Source organism: Octopus sinensis, linkage group LG14 (genome assembly GCF_006345805.1).
Source record: "Octopus sinensis linkage group LG14, ASM634580v1, whole genome shotgun sequence".
NCBI lineage: Eukaryota > Metazoa > Mollusca > Cephalopoda > Octopoda > Octopodidae > Octopus > Octopus sinensis.
The window spans coordinates 47078204-47103857 of NC_043010.1; the positions used below are offsets into that span (position 1 = coordinate 47078204).

A 25654-nucleotide genomic window follows, 5' to 3' on the forward strand; every position below is an offset into this window, starting at 1 on the left:
AACCCTTTTATTACCATATTTCTGTTGAGATGCTCTGTGTTTCTTTCAATTAATTTTTAATATAACGTAGAATTTAGTAAAACAACTTAGTTATCATTAAGCTGGTGTTAGGAACATAAATTGTGACTAAGGTTTAGTGGAAGATTTTAATTCAGAACTTTTGAAAACAAAACATTTGTACTACAGAGCCAGAGGCGGTTTCAGCTGGGTTGGTATCAAAAGGGTTAATTATAAGAAACAAAGACCCCAAAGAGCAACTTACCTGTTGGTCAGTGGTGACAGTTTTAATTTTGTCAATCAAACTATGAAGAATATCCAAAGTAGCTAATTTCTTTTCCAGGATCATTTCACAGTTCTTTTTTCTCTTCAGTGTGTAAAGAGCCTGAATTAAGAAATAAATAATACTGAAATGTTGCAGAAATGCTTAAAACAAACATTGATTTTTATTTTTTTAACTTACTGATATAAACATATACAATAGGTTTCTTTCAGTTTCCATCTACCAAATTCACTCACAAAGGCAGCTACAGCTTGGCACCAGAGATGTCACAACTCATTTCAACAGCTGAGTGAGCTGGAGCAACATGAAATAAAGTGTCTTGCTCAAGAACACAACACAGAGCCCAGTCTGAGAATCAAGCTTACATTCATGATTGTGAGCCCTATGTTCTAACCACTGAGCTATGTGCTTTCAATCTCAACAGAAAATAGTTTCAAACATGACATACTTCAACAAAAGACAAATTGGTACATAAAATTGTTTTCTCCAGCAAAAGTGTTAAAGTATTTTGACACCAGTGTTGTGCTTGCATAAGGACAAAGGTAATGTTCTAAATCACCTGATTATAAATAAATACAGTAATGCCTTGATATAGGAGTTAATTTGTTCCCAGAGACTACATGTAAAGCAAAAACTCATAAAGCAGAGTGATAATTTCCCATAGCACAATATTATAAATTGTAATTCATTCCCATAAAATTTATAGTACTCATAAATAAATGGTAATAAAATAACAGTAGAGTGCAGAGAATATTTTATGTAAAGTAAAAAGAATGTCAAGATTATTTATAATAAAAAATACTACAATAGTTTTCTGAATTACTTTGACTTTGATGCACACCATCATTTGTAGATGTGATTGCCAATTCACAAACACTCATAGATGGACTTGTATTTTTCTTTTTTTAAATAAGTCAGGAGTTGTTTGCTTAGAACATGCTTTTTTCCACTCTCCATAAATTTCTCAGTAACATGCATTTGTTATGGTAGTAGAAACTTTTGCGCTCCGTTCCAAATTTTGATCCTGTGCTAGAAAAATAAAACTTGTAAACCTGGGGTCTTGTAAAGTGGGTTCTTGTAAAGTGAGGTATTTACTGTACTAAGAGAAGTAACGCAACAAGTGGTACAAATGTTTTATTAGCTTAAGGTACCAAGTTTAAAATCACGTGGATACCTGCAGGAAGGGAAGTCACTCCAGTGAATTCTACTTTAAACCCCAACAACCTCTCATAAAATCAAAATCTTCAATGGTACTTTACTAGCTCACCAGTTAAAAAAAAGCAAAAAACAAAATTACAAATAATATCTTTTATCTTTTATTTGTTTCAGCCATTAGATTGTGGCCATGCTGGGGCACTGACTTGGAGAACTTTTTAGTCAAATGAACCAACCCCAGGACTTATTTTTTCAAGCTTGGTACTTATTCTATTGGTCTCTTTTGCCAAACTGCTATGTTATGGGGATATAAATACACTAGTATTGGTTGTCAAGAAGTGGTGGGGGACAAACACAAGTACAAAGACACACAGAGGCTTCTTTCAGTTTCTATCTACCGATTCCACTCACAAGGCTTGAATTGGCCTGAGGCTATAGTAGAATATGCCACACAATAGGACTGAACCTGTAACCACATGGTTGGGAAGCAAGCTTCTTATCACACAACCACATCTGCACCTATAAATAGCCAACAGAATGATAAATATTTCTAATATAGGTACAAGGCCTCAAATTAATGGTGGTGTGGGAGCATGAGGTCAATTGATTAAATTGACCTCAGTACTTATCTAGTACTTGATTTTATCAACTGTGAAAAAATGAACAGAATTGACCTCAATGGGATTTGAATTCAGAACCACACCAAAGTCATAATAATAATAATAATAATGATAATAATGGTTCCAAATTTCGGCACAAGGCCAGCAGCTTTAAGAGAAGAGTAAGTCGATTAATCAACCCCAGTGTTCATTTGGTACTTACTTTTCCATCAACCCAGAAAGGATACAAGGCGAAGTTGACTTAAGCAGAATTTGAACTCAACACACAACATATAGACCCAGAAGAAATGCTAAACATTTTGTTTGACTCACTAACGATTCTATCAACTCGCTACATTAATTGTCATAATAATAAAAACAATAATAATAATTATCTTTATTATCTTTTGTTGTGTCTAGGCAGAGTCATTATACCAACTGACTAATAATAACTGAGTCAAACTGAACCAGTGTGTGTGAGTTAATATACTGGCATAATGACTCTCTCTAGACACAACAAAATTTGTTTCAGCACACAAATTCATATAAAGAATCTTGCAAACCAGATACAAAAGTGAAGTAAATTATTATTGTCCTTCCTACTATAGGCACAAGGTCTGAAATTTTGGAGGAAGAAGCTAACCAATTACATTGACTGGTACTTATTTTATCGACACCAAAAGGATGAGAGCAAAGTTGATCTTGGTGGAATTTGAACTCACAATGTAAAGATGGATGAAATGCTAACGATCCTGCCAGCTTGCCACCTTAACAATAATAGTAATGGTTTCAAATTTTGGCACAAGGCCAGCAATTTCAGGAGAGGTGTTGAGTCAAAGGTGAATTTCTCTTTTTAGATCTTGCTTGTATTCAGCATGGACTCTCTTTTCCTTTCTTTCCCCCCCCTTTCTCTGTTGTCCTCAACAGTTTGTCACTTTTATCTAGTCTCCATTAATCTCTTCATACTCACAAGACAATGGGGTAGTCCTAGTGTAAAAGGACACCATAGCTTCCTTATCAATAGCTCCTGGCACTGAAGATGATTTTTATTGTTTTCCTCAAAACATCCCTGTAACTTAGCAGTTCAGCAAAAGTGACTAACAGAATAAGTAACAGACTTAAAACAAAAACAAGTACTGGGGTTGATCTGTTTAACAAAACCCTTCAAAGAGGTGCCCCAGCAGGGCCACAGCCCAGTGATTGAAATAAGTAAAAGATAAAAGATGAAAGATATTCCACAATCAAAAAGAAAAATGCAAACCAAAAACATTATCACAACAAATCAGCTAGATAAATACAAGGACATTGAAACAGATGTAAGCACACTGTAGAAGTATGAAAGTGAAAGTGAAACTAACAATAATTTGTTCAGACAGTGGAATGTTTTAATTATGCAGTAATTTCTAGTAAATCTAGTAAGGAGACTGCTGTTTTCTCCCTTCTCTATAATGAAAGACATACATTTGAAAGTTAGATTTCTTCATTACTATCATCATTGGTATTGTCATCATCATCATCTAACGTCCACTTTTCTATGCTGGCATGGGATGGACAGTATAAAACAATATTCCACTGTTTGAAGTATTTGCATTACTTTTTGCTGATGTAGAAAATAACTAGTTTCTATAGGTTTTACAGCTTTACTACAAAATAACAATTGATGTAGTAGGCACAATAAAAAGGAATCGAAACAAAATAAAACCAATACCTTTGTAGAGCTCACAGCTTTACACATGATTCTCAAAATAATTATAAAACACAGCACTTATTTTATGTAGAACCACTTTCAGTTCAGGAACACAAATTTCTCACAATACTATAAAAGATTGTCCATCATCATCATCACCATCATTTAATGTCTGTTTTCCATGCTGGTATGGGTTGGGCAGTTTGACCAGAGCTGTTGAGGCCAAGGGCTGCATCAGGCTCCAATGTCTGTTCTGGCATGGTTTCTACAGCTGGATGCCCTTCCTAACACCAGTCACACTACAGAGTGTACTGGGTGCTTTTAATGTGGCCCCAGGATGAGTGCTTTTTATGTGGCATCAGCAATGTATCAATTCTGCTGTTGGTGGGCAGGTCTTCTTGACTACAGCAATGCATCAAAAACACTAAAAACAACAGAACAAGGAACAACAAACAAAACCAACAACACAACACATTAAATATAAACAATTCATGCCTCACTCCCAGATATACTATAACACTTAGTGTTCATACACACAGATGTTGCAGTGAAAAACTCATATAAAAACTGAAATAATAATATAATAATAATAATCATTATCTCACCAGTTGGCGTGATTTGCTTTTCACATGTTCTCGAGCTTCTTTAGAAAGTCTGAAAAGATAAGTAAAATAAAAGATTATCTTATTTCATATTAAATTCAATGCAACAAATGCTGTATTTGCCAGTATACAAGTCAAATTTTTCTTCCTGAAATTTACAGTTAAAAAAGTTAGATCAACTTATAGACCAAGATGGCTTTGGCAGACCTAAATTTCCATATAAAATATAGCAGGATTTGGAAAGATAGAGACATGTTTGTACTATATAACACATCAACTTGCATGCTGAAAAATACGGCAAACAATTCTGAGACAATACAACAGTATACTTACAACTGGGATTTCTCTCTTTTATCAACAAAATAATCCTCTCTGTTATAAGTGCTGGTGTTATTATTTATGGGCAAAGACGTTGTTGATGTGGATGCAAAAATCTTGACAGGCTAGCTTGAACTGACTAATGGCATAGAGGTAGTCAATCCAGTGATTAACAGACGTTCGTAGGTCTTACACCTGCATATATGTTGACTTTTAATTTAGTTTGAGTTCATGCAGTGTTTGTTTGTCTGAAGATACAGAATAGCACTCAAGACATATGTCTAGGCTTGTTTCCCAACCACATGATTTCAGGTTCAGTCCTACTGTGTAGCACCTTGGGCAACTGCCTTCTACTATAGCCTTGGGTCGACCAAAGCTTTATGAGTGGATTTGGTAGATGGAAACTGAAAGAAGTCTGGCAACTGCCTTCCACTATAGCCTTAAGTCGACCAAAGCTTTATGAGTGGATTTGGTCGATGGAAACTGAAAGAAGTCTGGCAACTGCCTTCCACTATAGCCTTAAGTCGACTAAAGCTTTATGAGTGGATTTGGTAGATGGAAACTGAAAGAAGCCGTAGTAAATATGCGTATGTGTGTGTGTCTTTGTGCCTGCGCTTGTCTCCCATGTCATTTGACAACAAGTGCTGGGGTGTTAATCCCTGTAACTTAGCAGTTCAGTAAAAGAGACTGACAGAGTAAGTACCAAACTTGAAAGAAAAAAATACTGGCGTTGATTCATTCAACTAAAAATTCTTCAAGCCAGTGCCCCAGCATGGACGTAGTCTAACGACTGAAACCAGTAAAAGATAAAAAATATACATTTGAAAGCTGTACTAAATGCAAAAATGTTTACATTGAAGATAGTCACTGTACATGTGGTAGATGCCTGGTAATTTTAAGACTTAGTGATTCATCGGATATGTTGTTGACCTAATACAAAAGTGTTTCTTACTGTGAATATGACTTACTGTGTGTATTAGTGTTTTGCAATTGTAAGAGAGAAAATATTCATAAAAATGATATTATAGTATCATTTTGTAGCGTTTCTAAAGAGTTATACACAAATATTTGCAGCAGCTGATAGGTTAGAATACACTGCAACTATAGTGAAAGCTGTAACCATAATAAGAATTAACAAGAAAATTTCTATGCCCTTATCTCTGTAGTTACTCAACCTACTCAAAGTAGTAATCAAATGGCTGCTAAAAAAACCTCTTCTTCATGTCTAAAATGTAAAATCATATCCTCAAGACAGAATATACTAACAGAGATGTAGGGTGGTGAGAAATCAGTTAGATGTTTGATTAAACTATATTGTGGAATTATTTCTTAGTGAGCACTCTGTCTTCTTGATGGGTGCAATATATTTTCACTGCTATACTCTACAAAAGCTATCATTGTTTGTATACTGCTGCTTGTGTGTGTGTGTGTGTGTATGTGTGCATGCACATGTATATATGCACAAATATTCATGTAGAAATATCTTTGGAGTATTTTCTGCAGATTATAATTGTAATGCCAGACTAACCGTTTAATATCTTCAGTCAAAGTGTTCACTTGTTTTCCCAATCGAATCTCAACACACTGTATCCTGTGGAAAAAGAAAAAAAAAAAGATATCAAATAGTGAATTAGGCACAGAAGTCTATATGTATATATATGTGTATGTATGTGTATGTGTATTTGTGTTTGTCCTCCCAACATCGCTTGACAACCGATGCTGGTATGTTTACGTCCCCGTAACTTAGCTGTTCGGCAAAAAAAACCGATAGAATAAGTACTAGGCTTACAAAGAATAAGTCCTGGGGTCAATTTGCTCGACTAAAGGTGGTGCTCCAGCATGGCCATAGTCAAATGACTGAAACACGTAAAAGAGTAAAAGAATAGTAGATAGCAGTAAAATAGTGAAAAATCTTCAGTAATATGAAGGCTTCAACCAATCTTCCCTCACTTGAATGGATTTGATCTTCAGACTGTAAATCCCAAATTAGTTTCTTGTTTCTTATTTCTTCTACTGGGTCATCTTTTCTTTAGTACCAGTGCTAAGAAAGGAGCTGTTCAGCTCCTGTGAAAAATATTGCACATAACCACAATATTAACTATTATAATCCACAACTCATAAATCATAAAGATTTAATCCATTTGTCCTTTGAGGGTGATATTTTCTTTCTGTTCTTATACCTGAGAGTAGGAAGGATGCCAGCTCCAGCTATTGTAAGATAGCTAAGTATTGCAGATAGATGTGAAATTATTGTAGTTATACAGGGGTTAGAAAGTTGGAGGTTGTGTCATAAAAAAAGTATAATTGTTACAAAGATAGTAACATAATGAAGCGTGAAATGATTGAAGACAAGGTGAGAAGAAAATAGAAACATCACATGAATAGTGATTCAAAAATATTTATTCTTGATTAATTTACTTTCATATAAAGTGTATGAAACTGAAGGACTTTAACCCAGGTTGCATATCATCATTGTTTTAATGTCCACTTTTCCATGCTTGCATGGATAGGACAGTTTATTATGGCAGATTTTTTATGGTCAGATGTCCTTCCTGTTGCCAACCCTTATCTCTTTTCAAGCAAGGTAATATTTCCCCATGGCCAGACATGTCTTTGTAGAAATCATTTACAACAATCATGTAATGTCAAGATGAAGCACAATCATTCACATATGCACACACACACATGTCCATCTGTCTCTCCATGTTGTACAAACTTTACTCACTTAAATCCAATGACATACGGATGTCTCACTATCATTTCATTTCTTGATCCATTTTGTATTTTATAAAGTTCTACAACAATGGATGTGTGGCATGAAAGGTCATATCCACATACATCATATGCAGGAATGAAAGTAAATCAGAGCAATCAGACTGAATGTGAGAGGCTTACCATTTGACGAGATAAGGCAATCACCATTTGTATGTATATATGGATGGATTATGATGTGTGTGTGTGTGTGTGTGTGTGTGTGTGTGTGTGTGTGTGTACATGCATGCACATGTATACATGCGTATTCACATTGATGTTTATGTCCCAGATGGAAAAAGTGAAAATAAAAACTGATTATGATAATGATGATGATTATTGAAGTGCACCTGAGCATTTGAAGTACACCTGGTTGTCGTCGTCATCATCATCACTGTTTAACGTCCATCTTCCATGCATGCATGGATAGGATGGATGACAGGAGCCAACCAGGTAGCAAAACTACCCTAGGCTACTGAGTCTGTTTTGGCAGGGATTTTACACCTGGATGCCCTTCCTAACACCAACCACTCCACGGAGTGGACTCAGTGATTTTACGTGGCACTAACACAGGTGAAGTTAGTTTTGGCATGATTTTTACAGCTGGATGCCCTTCCAAACACCAACCATGTTACAATGTGGACTGGATGCTTTTAATGTGGCACCAGTGCTGGCAGGGTAACCTAGTAACTCACAAGACAAGGAATTATGAGATGGGTAGGACATTTAAGGAGGGGAACTTGTGTCAGAGGATGAAAGGTTAGAGTGTGACAAAGGGACAGAGAGACAGAAGCAGATGTCTTTCCACAACAGAGGCATTAGAGGCATTAGAGGGCATCTTGCCACAAAAGAGGAATCATCCAGTATCAAATGATGAAAGGTTAGAGTGTAATAGAGAAATAGGTGTCTTGCTATAGAAGACATACATGGTGTGAGAGAGAGAGAGAGTAAGAAACAGCAAAAGTTTAAGAGAGAGTAGAAGAGGGATGGTGTAGTGCTAGGGTATACTCATAAGTAACAAGAATACAAGTGTTGAACCTGGTTAGAAAAATAGGGTGTGGGGAGCAAGTGAGGGCAAGAAAGGGGATTGGAAAACAATCACAATTTATGAAGAGGAAATGTAAGGAAGAGGAGTTGTAGTTCGATTTCTTAGGGTAGAGTGGGTGAAAAGTGTGCTGTCACATGTGGGTGGAACACAACTCTTCTAGCACTATTTCATGGATGGGTCTTCTCTAGAACCTCATATCACCAAACATACTAAGATCAGTCCTCACCACTTCATTCCATGTTTTACAGTATACAATCATCATCATCATCATCATCATCATCATTTAACGTCCGCTTTCCATGCTAGCATGGGTTGGACGGTTCAACTGGGGTCTGGGGAGCCCGAAGGCTGCACCAGGCCAGTCAGATCTGGCAGTGTTTCTACAGCTGGATGCCCTTCCTAATGCCAACCATTCCGAGAGTGTAGTGGGTGATTTTATGTGCCACCGACACAGGTGCCAGATGAGGCTGCCGAACGGCCACACTCGGATGGTGTTTTTATGTGCCACCGACACAGGTGCCAGACGAAGCTGGCGAACGGCCACGCTCGGATGGTGTTTTTATGTGCCACCGACACAGGTCCCAGACAAGGCTAGCAGACGACCACGCTCGGATGGTGTTTTTATGTGCCACCGACACAGGTGCCAGACGAGGCTGGCGAACGGCCACGCTCGGATGGTGTTTTTATGTGCCACCGACACAGGTGCCAGACAAGGCTAGCAGACGACCACGCTCGGATGGTGTTTTTTTTTTGTGCCACCAACACAGGAGCCAGATTAGGCTGGCGATCGGCCACGATTGGATGGTGATTGTTACGTGCCCACAGCATGGAGGCCAGTCGGTGCGGTACTGGCTACGGCCACGTTCGGATGGTTTTCTTGTGTGCCACTGGCACTGGTACCACAAAGATACAAATTCCATTGATGTTCATCTATTTTGATTTTAAGTTCATTATTATATTTTTTATATTCTCACATATTGTACAACAATGAATTTAACGACAATAAAAGGTTTAACAAAAGAAGGTGGAAGTTATCAGTACTTACTGATATATCTTAAGATCTGTGCATTTGACAGGAGAAACGTTAACATTCTGGTTGTCAGTAAACTTGATTAACTGAAAGACAAGTAGATTGGAGTGAAATCATCCCAGGAATATCATGACATCTGGGAGTATCAGGGCACCTGTTACCACAAAAATACAATCATAAAGATGCAGGGCAGTGAAAACATGAAATGTTGATGATGAATGAATAATCATTAAAAAAAAATGTTAATTGTATATTAGGGTTACTCTGCTGTGGACTTAGAAAATCACATGTATTGAGTTTTAGTGAGCTGAAAAAATTTATTGAGCTTTTGATCATAAGATTTGTTATTTCTAGCCATTAGAGTAGTGGTTCTGAATTGGGGTTCAAATGGTCCTTGAGGGCCCATTTAAGATTTTGTTGTTAAAAGTTAACTCTAATTAATTGGTTATACTTCTACAATATACAATATTTTAATAATGATTTTTATACAATTCCTAATGATATTTAATTATAAAAATCTGATTGGACTTTTTTAAAACATTGAATTAGTATGAGGGTCCATCTGAGTAAAATAGGAATCGAAGGGGTCCATAGGCAAAAAAAAAAAAAAAGAAGTTTGAGAAATACTGCACTAGTGTCTTTGAGGTGTCTGACACAACAAAGGATGGATCTTTTAACCCTTTCGTTACTAACATGGCTGTAACCGGCTCTGGCTCTGTAATACAAATGTCTTATTTTCATAAGTTTTGAATTAGAATCTTCCACCAAACCTTAGTTATAATTTATGTTCCTAACACTAGCTGAATGATAACTAAGTTATTTTACTAAATTCTTTGTTATATTTAAAGTAATTGAAAGAAACACAGACCATCTCAAAATAAATACAGTAATGAAAGGGTTAAATATGAAGTTTCTTGTTTCTAAGTTCAAATCTTGATAAATCCACCACCCCGCCCCACTAAAAACCCAAAGAAAATAACATGATTTTCAGCTACAGGGGCTGATTCCAAAATAAACAAAAGGCTTCTTTGTAAAGAGATTTTATGTCATTGCAAAACCTTTTTCTGCTTAGATAGACAATTTTCAGTTTATAGTGGACTTGAGATAAAATTTCTAAAAATGACAGTTCGTATAACACTTGACTGTTTCTGCAGATGAAAGAAAAATAAAGAGTTGTTTCTTAAGTGACATGATGTGATGTGATGTATACACATATATTTATGAATACATAAATAGGGGATTGTAGATATGTAAGAGTAAAAGTGAAAATGAGTGAAAATATGAGAGAGAGTGAGAGATAAATAAAGATAAAAGAATTGCAAGAGTTATGTAGAAATTTTCTAAATGAAGAATATGAAAGGGACAAGAAAAGTGAATTGTTTTAATTAAATTCAAACCAAAAAAAGAAAAGCCAATTAGATTATTATAATTAAAATAAGTATCAGTTAAATATTGGTTTCAAATTTTGGTACAAGGCCAGTGATTCCTGGAGAAGGAGAAAGTTGATGAAATTGACCCCAATATTCAACTAGTACTTATTTTATCGACCCCAGTGCTCAACTGGTACTTATTTTATCTACCCCAGTGCTCAACTGGTACTTATTTTATAGACCCCAGTGTCCAACTGGTACTTATTTTATCGACCCCAGTGCTCAACTGGTACTTATTTTATCAACTCCAGTGCTCAACTGGTACTTATTTTATCAACCCCAGTGCTCAACTGGTACTTATTTTATCAACCCCAGTGCTCAACTGGTACTTATTTTATCAACCCCAGTGCTCAACTGGAACTTATTTTATCAACCCCAGTGCTCAACTGGTACTTATTTTATCAACCCCAGTGCTCAACTGGTACTTATTTTATCAACCCCAGTGCTCAACTGGAACTTATTTTATCGACCCCAGTGCTCAACTGGTACTTATTTTATCGACCCCAGTGCTCAACTGGTACTTATTTTATCGACCCCAGTGCTCAACTGGTACTTATTTTATCAACCCGTGCTCAACTGGTACTTATTTTGTCAACCCCAGTGCTCAACTGGTACTTATTTTGTCAACCCCAGTGCTCAACTGGTACTTATTTTGTCAACCCCAGTGCTCAACTGGTACTTATTTTGTCAACCCCAGTGCTCAACTGGTACTTATTTTGTCAACCCCAGTGCTCAACTGGTACTTATTTTGTCAACCCCAGTGCTCAACTGGTACTTATTTTGTCAACCCCAGTGCTCAACTGGTACTTATTTTGTCAACCCCAGTGCTCAACTGGTACTTATTTTGTCAACCCCAGTGCTCAACTGGTACTTATTTTGTCAACCCCAGTGCTCAACTGGTACTTATTTTGTCAACCCCAGTGCTCAACTGGTACTTATTTTGTCAACCCCAGTGCTCAACTGGTACTTATTTTGTCAACCCCAGTGCTCAACTGGTACTTATTTTGTCAACCCCAGTGCTCAACTGGTACTTATTTTGTCAACCCCAGTGCTCAACTGGTACTTATTTTGTCAACCCCAGTGCTCAACTGGTACTTATTTTGTCAACCCCAGTGCTCAACTGGTACTTATTTTGTCAACCCCAGTGCTCAACTGGTACTTATTTTGTCAACCCCAGTGCTCAACTGGTACTTATTTTATCAACCCCAGTGCTCAACTGGTACTTATTTTATCAACCCCAGTGCTCAACTGGTACTTATTTTATCAACCCCAGTGTTCAACTGGTACTTATTTTATCAACCCCAGTGCTCAACTGGTACTTATTTTGTCAACACCAAAAGGATGAAAAGCAAAGTTAATCTCAGTGGAATTGATAGACACAAAGATAGACAAAATGCTGCTAAGCATTTTTCCAGGTGCGTTAATGATTCTACCAGCTTGCTGCCTTGAATCAGTCAAATATTGGAGTCAATTCAATCAATTGCAGGACTTGACAAAACCTCTCCCCTTAAATTTCTGGCCTGGTATCTATGTTTTGGAAAAATTAATATTATTGTTTTATATCTTTCTTATCTTGATAATTGTGATCAATGATTTCAGATTATAACAAAGTTATCTATAATTAGACAACTTTATTATGATCTTAAATCAAGATAAGAAAGATATTAAAAAATAAAAAGAATTAATAAAAAAAATTACCTCCACCCAAAAAAAACAAACAAACAGGCAAAAAAAAAAAAGACAAACATTGCAGATCATCAGAAGAATTACATACTATCAAAATGAATGAGATATAGTGAACATACAGGATTTTTGTTGTTTCCCTGAGGTATTAAGAGAGCCTTCTGCTGTTTAACTAAATAGGACACTAGCAATGGCACTTCTCTCTTGTCCTTGAACAGATCAGCATGTTGTTCCACCAGACTATTGTAATCTATAATGTCACTCTCCTGGTGAGTTCGCACGCGTTCTAAGTGAATGCTTAACAGCTGCTCTGCTTTCTTCTGCAATTAGATATTTCAACAACACTAACTTTGGTAGAAAGCATATAAATAAACACACGATAGACTTAAAAACAAAAACAAAAACAAAAAAAAACCTGCATACATATATGCATTTTAACAGTTTATTTTGTACTTTTATACAAACCTAGAATGATAAAACTTTTATTCTACTCTCTCTTTCACACACACACTTAAGAAATTGATAGTTCTGGATATTTTACATATAACAATATTTATCTAATGTCAACTGATGAATTTAAATTTTTTTTTGAATTATGAAGAGTAAAAAAAATATTTTTAATAATATATTTGATATAGACATCCAAATGGTGATATTGCAAAGGTTTATATAGAAATTCTCTTTTTTTATTTCTAGTTAGAAAAAACAACAACAAAAAACAAAAGAGCTAAACATTTCCTATTTCTTTACTACCCACAAGGAGCTAAACACAGAGGACAAACAAGGATAGACAAACGGATTAAGTCGATTATATCAACCCCAGTGCATAACTGGTACTTATTTAATCGACCCTGAAAGGATGAAAGGCAAAGTCAACCTCGGCGGAATTTGAACTCAGAACATAGTGGCAGATGAAATACTGCTAAGCATTTTACTTGGCGTGCTAACGTTTCTGCCAGCTTGCCAAGCTAAACATTTCCAACATACACTATTGCACTTTTGGTTAATCAACCTGTTAACAAAGGGATACAACAATATAATAAACAACAACAATAACAACAGTATAGTAAAGTTATGAAGATTACCTGAAGCTGATCATGCAAATAGAAACTAAAAAATATTTGTTTTTAAATTACATACTATGCGTCTTTATTGTAGTAGGCAAGGGCCATGATGACTAAATGGAGAAGGTGTTTGCCTCTTATTGAAGAAGTGAATATTGCTCTGAGATGTGACCCATCAAACCACTGAACATATACTGCTCTTTACATATATATATGATAGATCGTTGGCCACTACACACATTGTTTTTCTCTCCTTGTTTTTTCTGTGTCCCTTTTTGTAGAAGAGCGTAGGCTCGAAACATAAAAGACTTTTTCTATTCCTGAGCGTTATACTAATACATCTGTTTGCTTTGTACACCACCCGTCTTTGTCTTTTGTTTTTTTCGTAAACTCTCCCTATATATATATATATATATATATATATATATATATATGTATGTATATCTAAATTGAGGGAATGGAGTAGGTAAAATTCAGGCTACATATGTTTCCTAACTAGCAAGAGATTAACCCTGTGAGTTAACTTGGAATCCTTTGATGACAATTTAATCTTCATTTAATTAAGGTATTGTCAACCTGATGAGTAGCTAGTGGAGTACCCCTCATTGAGTAAATATTACTTCTGAAGTTCTGCTGGCTAGGAAACGCATGTAGCCTGGATTTTACCTGCTCCATTCCCTCAATTTGGATTTCTATTCGCATACATAGCAACCCTAGTTGCTAACCATGAACTATTTTATACCTTCTACAGGCTGCTTGAAGCTTACTAACTCCCTACACCTGGATCCTTGGATCTTACATTTCCATATTGTTCTATATATCAGTAGCCACTACACTCATTTTTTTTCTCTCTTTGTTTCTTTCTGTGTTCCTTTCGTAGAAGAGCATAGGCTCGAAACATAAAAGACTTTTTCAATTCCTGAGCGTCATACATCTGTTTGTTTTCTACACCACCTGTCTTCGTCTTTCGTTTTTTTCATGAATTCTCCCTATATATATATATATATATATATATATATATATATATATATATATATATATATATATATATACACACACACATGCACACACAAAAGGGTGCTGAAATTTTCCTGGCTTTGGGTAAAATAAAATACAGGAGGATCAGTTGTTTATCATTTTATTCAGCACATTCCCCTCACAGGCTTATTGCAGCAGTCCTTCAGGTTTTCTAAGCCTTGTAAAAGAACTCAGAAGGTTGGGCCTCCAACCAGGCCTTTTGCAATACCTTTAAAGCCAGGAACCTGTCAGCACCCCCTTGTATATCTATAAGAAGTAAAAGGGATTAATAAATCCCAGTGATATCAATAAAGCACTCAGTGTAAAACGAATTTGGTTAATTATACCCAACAATCAAACACCAATAAATGCAAGTGGAATTAACATCCAAAGTAATTCTTCATGTATGACAAGTAACTCTAAATATCACTTAGAAGAATTTCAAGAAATTCAGAGAATAAGACAATAAGAATATGAATGGAGAAAATTGATAATGTCACTCTCTTGGAGAGTTAGCATGCATTCTAAATGAAGGCTTAAGAGCTGCTCTCCTTTCTTCTGCAATTAATCAACAATTAGGGAAGTGATTTTCTCCATTCTTATTCTTCCCTCTCTCTCTCTCTCTCTCTCTCTCACACACACACACACACAGATCCCGAAATGGAGAACCAAGCTAATGAGCTAGTGAGTGAAGCCCCTGCAAGAAATAGCACTCAAATCTCTCTCAGATCAAACCCTATTGTTTTAAATCAGGAAAGGACACATTTGGCAGTGTAGTCCTACATACCTCTAAAAAGACAGGATGGTCACAGCTACAGGGTTGATCTTGGCTTAAATACAACAACAACAACAACAAATATGCTGGTGGTCCCTAATGCCAAAATAAGAGCTGAGGCCACCTGAATCTCAGCAGATAGTATGCAAAAAAACTATGGTTAAAAGGTGCTACTGGTGCTGCCAATGTCACTGTTACAATAACTATCATCAACACATTCCAGACCTGTTAATTATAGGATGTGTAGCATTAGATAATGAGTAGTCATTGTTATACTTCTCACAGGAATATGGTGGGGTTTATACCCTCATCCATCCTAAACCAGCCATATCTGACCCAAATATTCTCTACCTTTTTTATGTTCAAACCAGCTAGATCTAGCCTCATGCACCTATCCTACAATATCATTTAACAACAACAACAACAACAACAACAACCGCCGCCGCCACCACCACCACCACCACCACCACCACCACCATCATCATTTAACGTCCGCTTTCCATGCTAGCATGGGTTGGACGATTTGACTGAGGTCTGGTGAACCAGACTCCAATCTGATCTGGCAGAGTTTCTACAGCTGGATACCCTTCCTAATGCCAACCACTCCAAGAGTGTAGTGGGTGCTTTTACGTGCCACCGGCACGAGGGCCAATTGAAATACAAGATTAATTCATGATTAATTCAAAACAATGTGAATAAATAAGGATTATATTTGACAGAGTAATCTGAATGCACAAGTAACACTGAGATTTCTTTAGAGTTTTTAGTCAAAATCTCATGGCTTGAAGACACTTAGAAGGCATCAGTATCAGTTGATAAAAATGACTTAGTACTTGACTAGTACTTTATTTTACTGATTCTGGAAGGATGAAAGACGTAACTGACTTTGGTGGGATACAAGCTATGAACACAAAGGACTATAATTAAATAGAAGTTTTGTGATCATTGATTCATAAGCAATTAAGGTTGAAATCATGTGATTTGGTAGTCATGACACTGGAGGTGGCAGTGATTTATTTCCCCACAAGCAGTATAAACATGAGTGCACTTTGCACTAAAAGCCAATATGAGAGTTTCTCTCATGATATCTACTACAGTATAGTTTGTTCCAACAGAATATCCACATAAGATATTACCTCTTGGTATTAATACAGCCTTTGTTGCTAATATATGTTTTTTAATGACTTAGTGTTAAGACTGAGTCTTCTTGCATGAGAATGAATATGAAGGGAAATAAAACTAGTACAAGATTATTTTCATATATATTATAAATACTCCACTCTCACTTTCTGTTTTAATAAACATGTTTCCAAAGCGAACAATTTACAAACAGTCTCTCAAGGATTTATCATATTAAAGGATCACTATGACAAAACAACAGGAAACAGAGAAGCTTTTCTGTTAGTTGGACAGCTCACTGTTAGGACAGTATATTTTCTCGACAGACTAATAGTCCTGATTTACAATGCAACCAATGTATAATCATTACTAGCAGAGGTCATGTCTTTGGGACTATGATAATGCCTATGTGATACACTGAGTTTCTATTTAAGGAGAGGAAGAATGAAGACCAACATTACTGACTTCCTTGTCAGGTCACACAAATTGCTTAAACTGCCAGTGGTGCAAATCACCCATGTATACCCTGTATTAACTAATGGTGAATTATGTAGTCTTGTAAAGTCCGTTCCAAGATGTCATTTGCAACAACAATCATTATCATCACCATTCATCATGTAACATCCACTTTACCATTCTTGCATAAATCAGCTGAAATTGGTTGAGGCTGATTTTCTATGGCTGGATGCCCCACATGTGATCAACTCTCACCTGTTTCCCAGCAAGATAATATTTCCTCATAGCCAAACATGTTGTTCATGGAAGACTGGAAATAAACAACATCACTTGTATGATGGTGATGCTCATTTGCAAACATGATGTCTGGATAAGGTACACATGAATACACACACACATGCATACAAACACACATGATGGGATTCTTTCAGTTTCCATCAATCAAATCCACTCTCAAGGATTTGGTTGGCCTGGAGCTATTTTAAAAGACACTTGCCAAAGGTGTTGTAGAGTGAGATTGAACCTAAGACCATATGGTTGAGAAGTAAGCTTCTTAACCACACAATCATGGCTGTTTCTATGCTATTTCTCCTTGTGATACTCTTATTTTAGAAAGCAACAGTTTGTGTCAAATTTGTTAGAAAGATTGGTGGTCCACACTGGCAATAAAATTATAGAAATATGTATAAGATACTATGTATAGTATACTAGTTTCCATTTTATGGCCCTGCAGAGAGGTAAATATGCAAAGAGGTAAAATATAACTGACCACTGGGACAATAAATATCAATAATTTTACTTCATTCTCCTGTCAAAATTGTAGTTGATGGGAAAAGAAATATAGGGATAATTAAAAGCAGACCACTTTAGTAAAAGTAAAGAGGCTCAATTTTAAATGATTAAAAAAGATATTCAAACACATAGTTATAAATAATAGCATGTAAAAATTGGGTTGCAAAAACGCTTTTGGATAGGAAAGGTCAAACCTGGGTCCAATGATAGAATACCTCTCATGGCCTACAGGAGATGCAGGCAGGTCCATCATCAGACTTTGGTGCCTGGGAGTGTTTCAAAATATTCTGGGTGGGCACTAATTTGTAATAATGCTAAAGTGGAGTAAATAGTGATGGGGTAGTAGTGCTCTCCAGTCACTGATGAGATCCCTTAGCAACAGGCATGGATGGAGATTTGAGTCCCACATGCAGCCTTTTAAAAGGGTTTTTCTCCAATATTTACATACCTTTATATGTGCTTTGGGATCCATTATTCAAAGAAAAAAATTTCAAATTCTCTTGAAAGTTTATAAATTCTTATGTCAACTTTTAGTTATATTTTTTTGAAGTGAACACACAAGTTATAACTCACCTTCAAGACCTCTGTCATCACACTTTCTTCAAGACATTTATTATTCTTGGAAATCATGCTCGATGCTAAATTCACCGCCCATGATAATGGACTTCTGATGAATTTAGCATAACCCCAATACAGCCAACCCATTGAGACACTTTCTGCTTCCAAAACAGACAAAGTTTTCAGTTTACCAATCCTGAAAAAGAAAACAAAAAACTATAAATAATAACTATAAATAAATTATAGTTATACTTGGGGATGTTATATTTTTCACACATTACATCCAATTACTCTTATGCCCAGTTTTTCTCTCAGCACATACAAATATGTCATTCATGCACACTTACATTGCACACCCAACAAAGCATATTCCCTTCATTTCTTTCCAGTCTTTTCAAGTTCTCTGCATTCAAAGTTCATGTCTTACTGCTATGCAGCATTGCAATTCTAACACAAGCACTGTATAATATGCCCTTGATGCTGAGGGAGAAGATCTTTGTTGCTTGCTGCAGATGTCCCTTGAACTTTCTCCGGCCCTTTCTTACCTTGGTTGCTATATGATTTAATATATGAGCAACCCCATTCTCAATCTTACATTATTTTATTGAGTTCAACATTGATTAATAAAGTAGGATAAAACTGAGAATAGAAAGCTGAAAAATTATGCCTGGATTGAAAGGATGTGCAGTAACACACTGTAAACAAATAAAATGCTTGTTAAGAAGCCAGAGGGATCAGATAGTTGAGTAGGGAATTATAAACCAAGTCAAAAGGTTGAGAGAAACTGCTGTATGATATAATCAGTGCAACAAATTTATTTAACAAGAGAATGAAATCCATTACTGTTAAAAACTTGATTTCTGAAAAATAAATAATAAATAACAATAATAATCCTTTCTAATATAGGCATAAGGCTTAAAATTTTGTGGGAGGGGAAAGTCGATACATCAACCCCAGTGCTTGACTGATTTATTAACTGACCCTAGAAGGTTGAAAGTATAAGTCGATCTTGGTGGAATTTGAACTCAGAACATAATGAGTTGAAAGAAATACTGCTAGGCATTTTGTCCCAGGCTCTAAAAATTCTATCAGCTCATTGCCTTAACAACAACAACCATGACAATAAAATTTTGACACAGGGCTAGCATTTTTTGAGAGTGGAGGTGGATGAAGTTGACTACATTGATTCCAGCACTTGACTGGTAACTTATTGTATCAATCTTGAAAAGATGAGTAGTAATGTCGACCTTAGTGGATTTGAACTCAGAATGTAAAGGCAGATGAAATACTGCTAAGAATTTTGTCTGGTATGCTAATAATAATAATAAGAGCACTCAGAGAGAGCAAACCTCTGCTAAGGCAACACCAACGTCCTCTCAACGATTAGCCAGAGATGATTTTTAAAATGAGAATATCTGAAATAAACTCGACTGCTCTCACAAACGAGAATGCTAAAAATGAACCTGACCGCTCTCAAAAACTAAGTTAAAAAAACAGGAAAAATAATCCTTGTCTGGTACCAGATTGCTCCCAAAATCTAATCAGTTTGTGCCAGTTATGAGGCCAAATATTCCTGAAAATTTCAACCAAATCCATCCAGTGGTTCTTGAGATATCTTGTCCATGGAAAAACAAACAAATACGTCTGAAAACAACACCTCCGCCTTCACAAAGGCAGAGGTAATAATAAAAGATACCAATGTTAGTTACTAAAAATAAAAAGCAAAGCATACTGATAGAAAAATGGAAAGGACTGATATAAATAAACTAAAATGTGAAAGGGTTTCCTTTAAAATGCTCCATAATACTCATTTGTGATTGATTGAAACTAGTTAAAAGAGGAAATGGCAACAGAGGAAAGCTGCAGTGATTATTGTTTGTCTCTTCAATACAGACTGCTTCAGTTAAAAATCAGATAAATAACATAGAGTGTAAATGTCACAATGTATAACTTGTAATGATTAAATGCCAGTTATGAAAAATTAATATTGGGAGAAGGAGTTTGGCAAAAATGTAGAAAAGAAAAAAAACCAACGCTCAGATTTAATGTTTTTGGTTGTTCAGATTTTATTCCCACTGAAAATTGGAAACTGCATCAAAATCAATATCTATCATTTCATTGACTTCAAGGATTTAAATATTAAACAATAAAGATCATTAATTTCTGAAAGTTAACATTTTTTTCTATTGCTATTATTATCATTGGCAAGCTGGCAGAATCTTTAGCATGCCACACAATATGCTTAGTGGTATTTTGCCTGTTGTTACATTCTGAGTTCAAGTTCTGCCAAGGTTGACCTTGCCTTTCATCCTTTCAGGGTGGATAAATTAAGTACCAGTTGTATACTGGGGTTGACGTAATCGATTAGTCCCCTCCCCACAAATTTCAGGTCTTGTTCTTATGGTAGAAAGGGTTATTATTATTATATTTATTAAGGCAGCGAGCTGGCAGAAACATTAGCATGCCGGGCGAAATGCTTAGTGGTATTTCGTCAGCTGCTACGTTCTAAGTTCAAATTCTGCCGAGGTTGACTTTGCCTTTCATCCTTTTCAGGGCTCAATTAAATAAGTACCAGTTGTGTACTGGAGTTGATGTAATCGACTTAATCTGTTTGTTTGTCCCTTCTATGTTTAGCCCCCCGTGGACAATAAAGAAATAGGCATTTCATTCATCTTTACATTCTGAGTTTAATTTTCGCCTTTCATCCCTTTGGGATTGATAAAACAAGTACCATTTGAACACTGGCATGAATGTAATCAACTTACTCCCTTACCCAAAGTTTCAGGCCTTGTGCCTAGAAAAATCCCATTCAAAAAACAAAAACAAAAAATGTCCCAGACAGTTAAACAGATTTAAAATTTTAAAAGGCTGTGTGGTTAAGAGGCTTGTTTTGCAACCATGTGCTTTTAGGTTCAGTTTCATCTAAATTTCTATGTTAATTTATACCCCAAATACCAACTTAATAATGACAAAGTTATTTTACTAATTTTTTATTAAAACAAAGGCAGTGAATTTCAGCAGAAATATGACAACAAAAAGGTGGTTTCAAAAGCAAAATGTCTATTATAGCATTGGACTACAGAGTACTATTATATCCTCTTTGGACAAGCCTTTTCATTCAATATGCCTCAGTTCATTTAGTTAATATTAGAAACTAAGCAAGGCGCAGGAGTGGCTGTGTGGTAAGTAGCTTGTTTACCAACCACATGGTTCCAGGTTCAGTCCCACTGCGTGGCACCTTGGGCAATTGTGTTCTACTATAGCCTCGAGCCGACCAAAGCCTTGTGAGTGGATTTGGTAGATGGAAACTGAAAAGAAGCCCGTCGTATATATGTATATATATATCTATGCATGTGTGTGTTTGTGTGTCTGTGTTTGTCCCCCTCGCATTGCTTGACAACCGATGCTGGTGTGTATATGTCCCCGTTACTTAGCGGTTCAGCAAAAGAGGCCGATAGAATAAGTACTGGGCTTACAAAAGAATAAGTCCTGGGGTCGAGTTGCTCGATTAAAGGCGGTGCTCCAGCATGGCCGCAGTCAAATGACTGAAACAAGTAAAAGAGTAAAAGAGTAATTGGTGGAAATTTTACCCCATTGGAGTTTAGCATCCTACATGGGAGAAGTTCTAAATTTATTTAATTAAACCCTTTTGTTACTATATATCTGTTGAAATACACTGCCCTGCTGGTATAAATTTTGAGAATAACGAAGAATTTAGTAAAATAAGTTTGTCACTATTAAGGTCGTTTTTGAAATGTAAATCAGCATGCAACTTTGATGGAACATTTTCAATTAAGTTAAGTTAGGTTAAGTTAATTTTTTGGCTCAAAAAGCAAAAAGCAAGGCCATGTAGGGGGACATGGAGTTATGTACAGGGAGGGTGTTCATGCAAAGAGTTCAGGCCATTTCTGGTCAAGAGAGACTTTGAACCGAGTGGTTGTCGGCATCATCACTATCTCGTCCGGCAGCTTATTCCACGGATCCACAACCCGGACAGAGAAAGCCCCTCTCCTTCGATTGTGATGAAATTAAATTACTTTGAAAAAGGAAAGTTGTATCATAGAACCAAAGGCCCTCTCAGACAGTTTAGTATCAAAAGTGTTATTACTACAACATCATCATTTAATATCTGTTTTCCATGCTGACATGGGTTGGACAGTTTGACAAGCAGGAGAGCTGCACCAGGTTTCAGTCTGATCTGGCTTGGTTTCTATGGCTGGATGACCTTCCTAATGCCAACTACATAACAGAGTATGCTAGATGCTTTTTACATGGCACCAGCACAAATGTTTTTACGTAGCACCAGGATAGGAGCTTTTCATGTGGTGTCAGCATGGTTGCTTTTACATGGCACCAGCACAGGCCTCTTGCAGGTCAATCCTCTTCAGTAGGGGGAGCAGCATGAGAATTAAGCAATTAATAAGAATTAACTACTCATCTTACAGATTTTTGTAGTTTGTAATAAGATTGCCCATTTGTTTTTAAGGTAGGCAGAGAGCATGATGAGAAGACTAATTGAATTTTGTATAGTATATAAAATGAAATAGTGAGATGAGATTGATGTGAAATATACTTTGAAGAGGCAAGTTTTTCACTTTGCAATCCCATGACTTCAGGCTCAGTTCTTTCATATGTTACCTTGAGCAAGTGGTTTCTAGTATAACCTTGAGCTGACTAGCACAAGGAAACTGTGTACAAGTCTATCATTCATTCATATACACACATATGCAGATACATGCATATATATTTGAGTTTGTGTTTGTACATGTGCGTGCTCTTCTATGTGTATGCCTTACAGTGACATCACTTAAAAACCAGTGTTCAATTATTTCTGTCCCATAACGTAAGGGTTTGACAAATAGAGATTGAGAAGATAAGCACCAGACTTAAAAATAAGATCTGGGAGTCGATGAGCTAGACTAAAATTGTTCAAGGTAGTGCCCAAGCATGGCTGCAGTCTGTTGATTGAACTTGATGGTCTATGTGGGTGTGACAAGAAGGCAAGACGGTAGAAGTGATGAGGGGTAGGTGCGTAAGTGAGAGATGAGAAGGTGTGGGTGTGTGTATCATACTCATCATCATTGTCATCATTTAATGCCTGTTTTCCATACTGGCATGGGCTGGATGGTTAGACCAGAGCTGGCAAGCTGGAGAGCTGAACCAGGTTCCAGTCTGATTTGACTTGGTTTCTACAGCTGGATGTCCCTCCTAATTCAAACCACTATATAGAGTGTGATGAGTGCTTTTAATGTGGCACTGGCATGAGCACTTCTATGTGGCATCGACATGAATGTTTTTTACATGACCCCAACACAAGACTCTTGCAGGGCAATCCTCTTCCCCAGGGGATTGGCCTGTAAGAGTCCTGTACTGGTGCCACATATAATGCAAGTGCAGCCAATTATCTTCTTCAAACAAGATATCTGTTCCTATCTCTCTACCATATTTTAGCCTCTCACCACCTAGCATAAACCAACTCCTTCTCTACAACTCCACTCAGTCAAGGGGGCTTTTTGTCTTGCAAGTTATTTGGTGATCTGACTAGTATCAGTGTTAGGAAAAAAAGGACTCAGTATACTCCGTAAAGTGGTTGGCATTAGGAAGGGCATGCAGCCATAGAAACCATGCAAAAGTAGACATATATATATATATATATATACATATTTCGTTTTTGGATTTGGTTTGCAAGATTCTTTATATGAGTTTGTGTGTTGAAGCATATTCTGTTGTGTCTGGGGAGAGTTATTTTCTTTTTGTGCCTTATAATGTAACACACTCACTGGTAAAATTTCCACTTGTTTCTTATTTTACTTTTCCTAAAATTTTCGTTGCGTCTTGCAACCTTTTCAATAGTCTTGATTGAAAAGGTTGCAAGACGCAACGAAAATTTTAGGAAAAGAAAAATAAGTGGAAATTTTACCAGTGAGTGTGTAACATTATAAGGCACAAAAAGAAAATTACTTTCCCCAGACACAACAGTATATTTATATATATATATATATATATATATATATATATATACACACACACACACATATATATATATATATATATATACACATACATATATACATATCACCTTGACCGACCAGTCTATCGGGCATCCATTTGACACCGCTGATCACAGCACACTGTCCACTCCTCTATGGATCACGCCTTCCTCATCCATGTGGTCCCAATCACCCTCCTAAAATTGTAACTCCACCGTCGTGGAGGCCTTCTGAGTGGTCGTTTCCGCTTGTGCGGGTACCACTCGACAACTGCGCGGGTCCACTGATTATCAGTGAGCCAGGCAACATGTCCAGTCCGTCTAAACTTGCTGCGTGTATATTCTACGATGACATCCCCCACGCCTGACTTCTGTCTGATGACCTCGCTATTGATGTGCTCTCTCAACAAGATTCCAAGCATTGACTTCTCCATGGCTCTTTGAGCCGTTACCAATCTCTACGCTTCTCTCTTTGTTGTAGCCCATGTTTCACTACCATATAACATTGCAGGTAGAACTGTGCTATTAATGAGGTTAGCATGGGTGGTCCTGTCCAACTTTCCCTTGTGCACATCCCTTATGACATTAAACCCCTTCCATCCAGACCTTACTCTCTGCCGGATGGAAGGCGTTTAATATATATGTATATACATACATATATATACACACACACACATATATATATATTTCATTCTCTCTCTGTTTATTTTCTCTTATTCCTTTCTGTTGAAGAGTGTAGGCTCGAAACGTAAAAGACTTTCTCGCATTCCTGAGCATCAAACTAATACACCTGCTTGTTGTTCATACACCTGTCTTCGTCTTTTGTGTTTCTATAAATTTCAACTATATATGTGCGTGTTAAATTCAAATTACGATGAAAGTAAACAAAGTTTGCCTTAGAAGCATTGAGATGTCTTAAAAAGTTGAAGAAGTGATTTTAAATTCTCAAACGCAGGATAATGTTAATAATATAACCTGAACAGGATTAGCTACCCCTATTTTTGCAGAAAAAAGTGTTGGTAGCAGCAGCAGCAATAATAATAAAAGGCGGAGAGCTGGCAGAAACTTTAGCGCGCCGGGCGAAATGCCTAGCGGTATTTCGTCTGTCGTTACGTTCCGAGTTCAAATTCCGCCAAGGTCAACTTTGCCTTTCATCCTTTTGGGGTCGATAAATAAAGTACCAATTTCGCACTGAGGTCGATGTAATCGACTTAATCCCTTTGTCTGTCCTTGTTTGTCCCCTCTATGTTTAGCCCCTTGTGGGCAATAAAGACATATATAAATAATAATAAAAGCCATGA

General features: G+C 36.6%; 1 protein-coding gene across 3 annotated transcripts in view; it reads right to left on the reverse strand.

Annotated features, from left to right (window-relative positions):
• Positions 1–25654, reverse strand: part of LOC115219137 (charged multivesicular body protein 7) — a 49033-nt gene that overhangs the window by 17045 nt on the left and 6334 nt on the right. For all 3 annotated transcript variants that reach the window (XR_005001902.1, XM_029789230.2, XM_029789229.2), the window contains exons 2-7: positions 18380–18560; positions 12706–12903; positions 9486–9556; positions 6170–6232; positions 4327–4375; positions 263–382 (exon numbers count right to left, since the gene is read on the reverse strand). Coding sequence is in view for 2 of the 3 variants with exons in the window: in XM_029789229.2 (XP_029645089.1) it covers positions 263–382; positions 4327–4375; positions 6170–6232; positions 9486–9556; positions 12706–12903; positions 18380–18560 (682 nt within the window). In the remaining variant the exon portion in view is untranslated. The remainder of the gene's footprint in view (positions 1–262; positions 383–4326; positions 4376–6169; positions 6233–9485; positions 9557–12705; positions 12904–18379; positions 18561–25654) is intronic.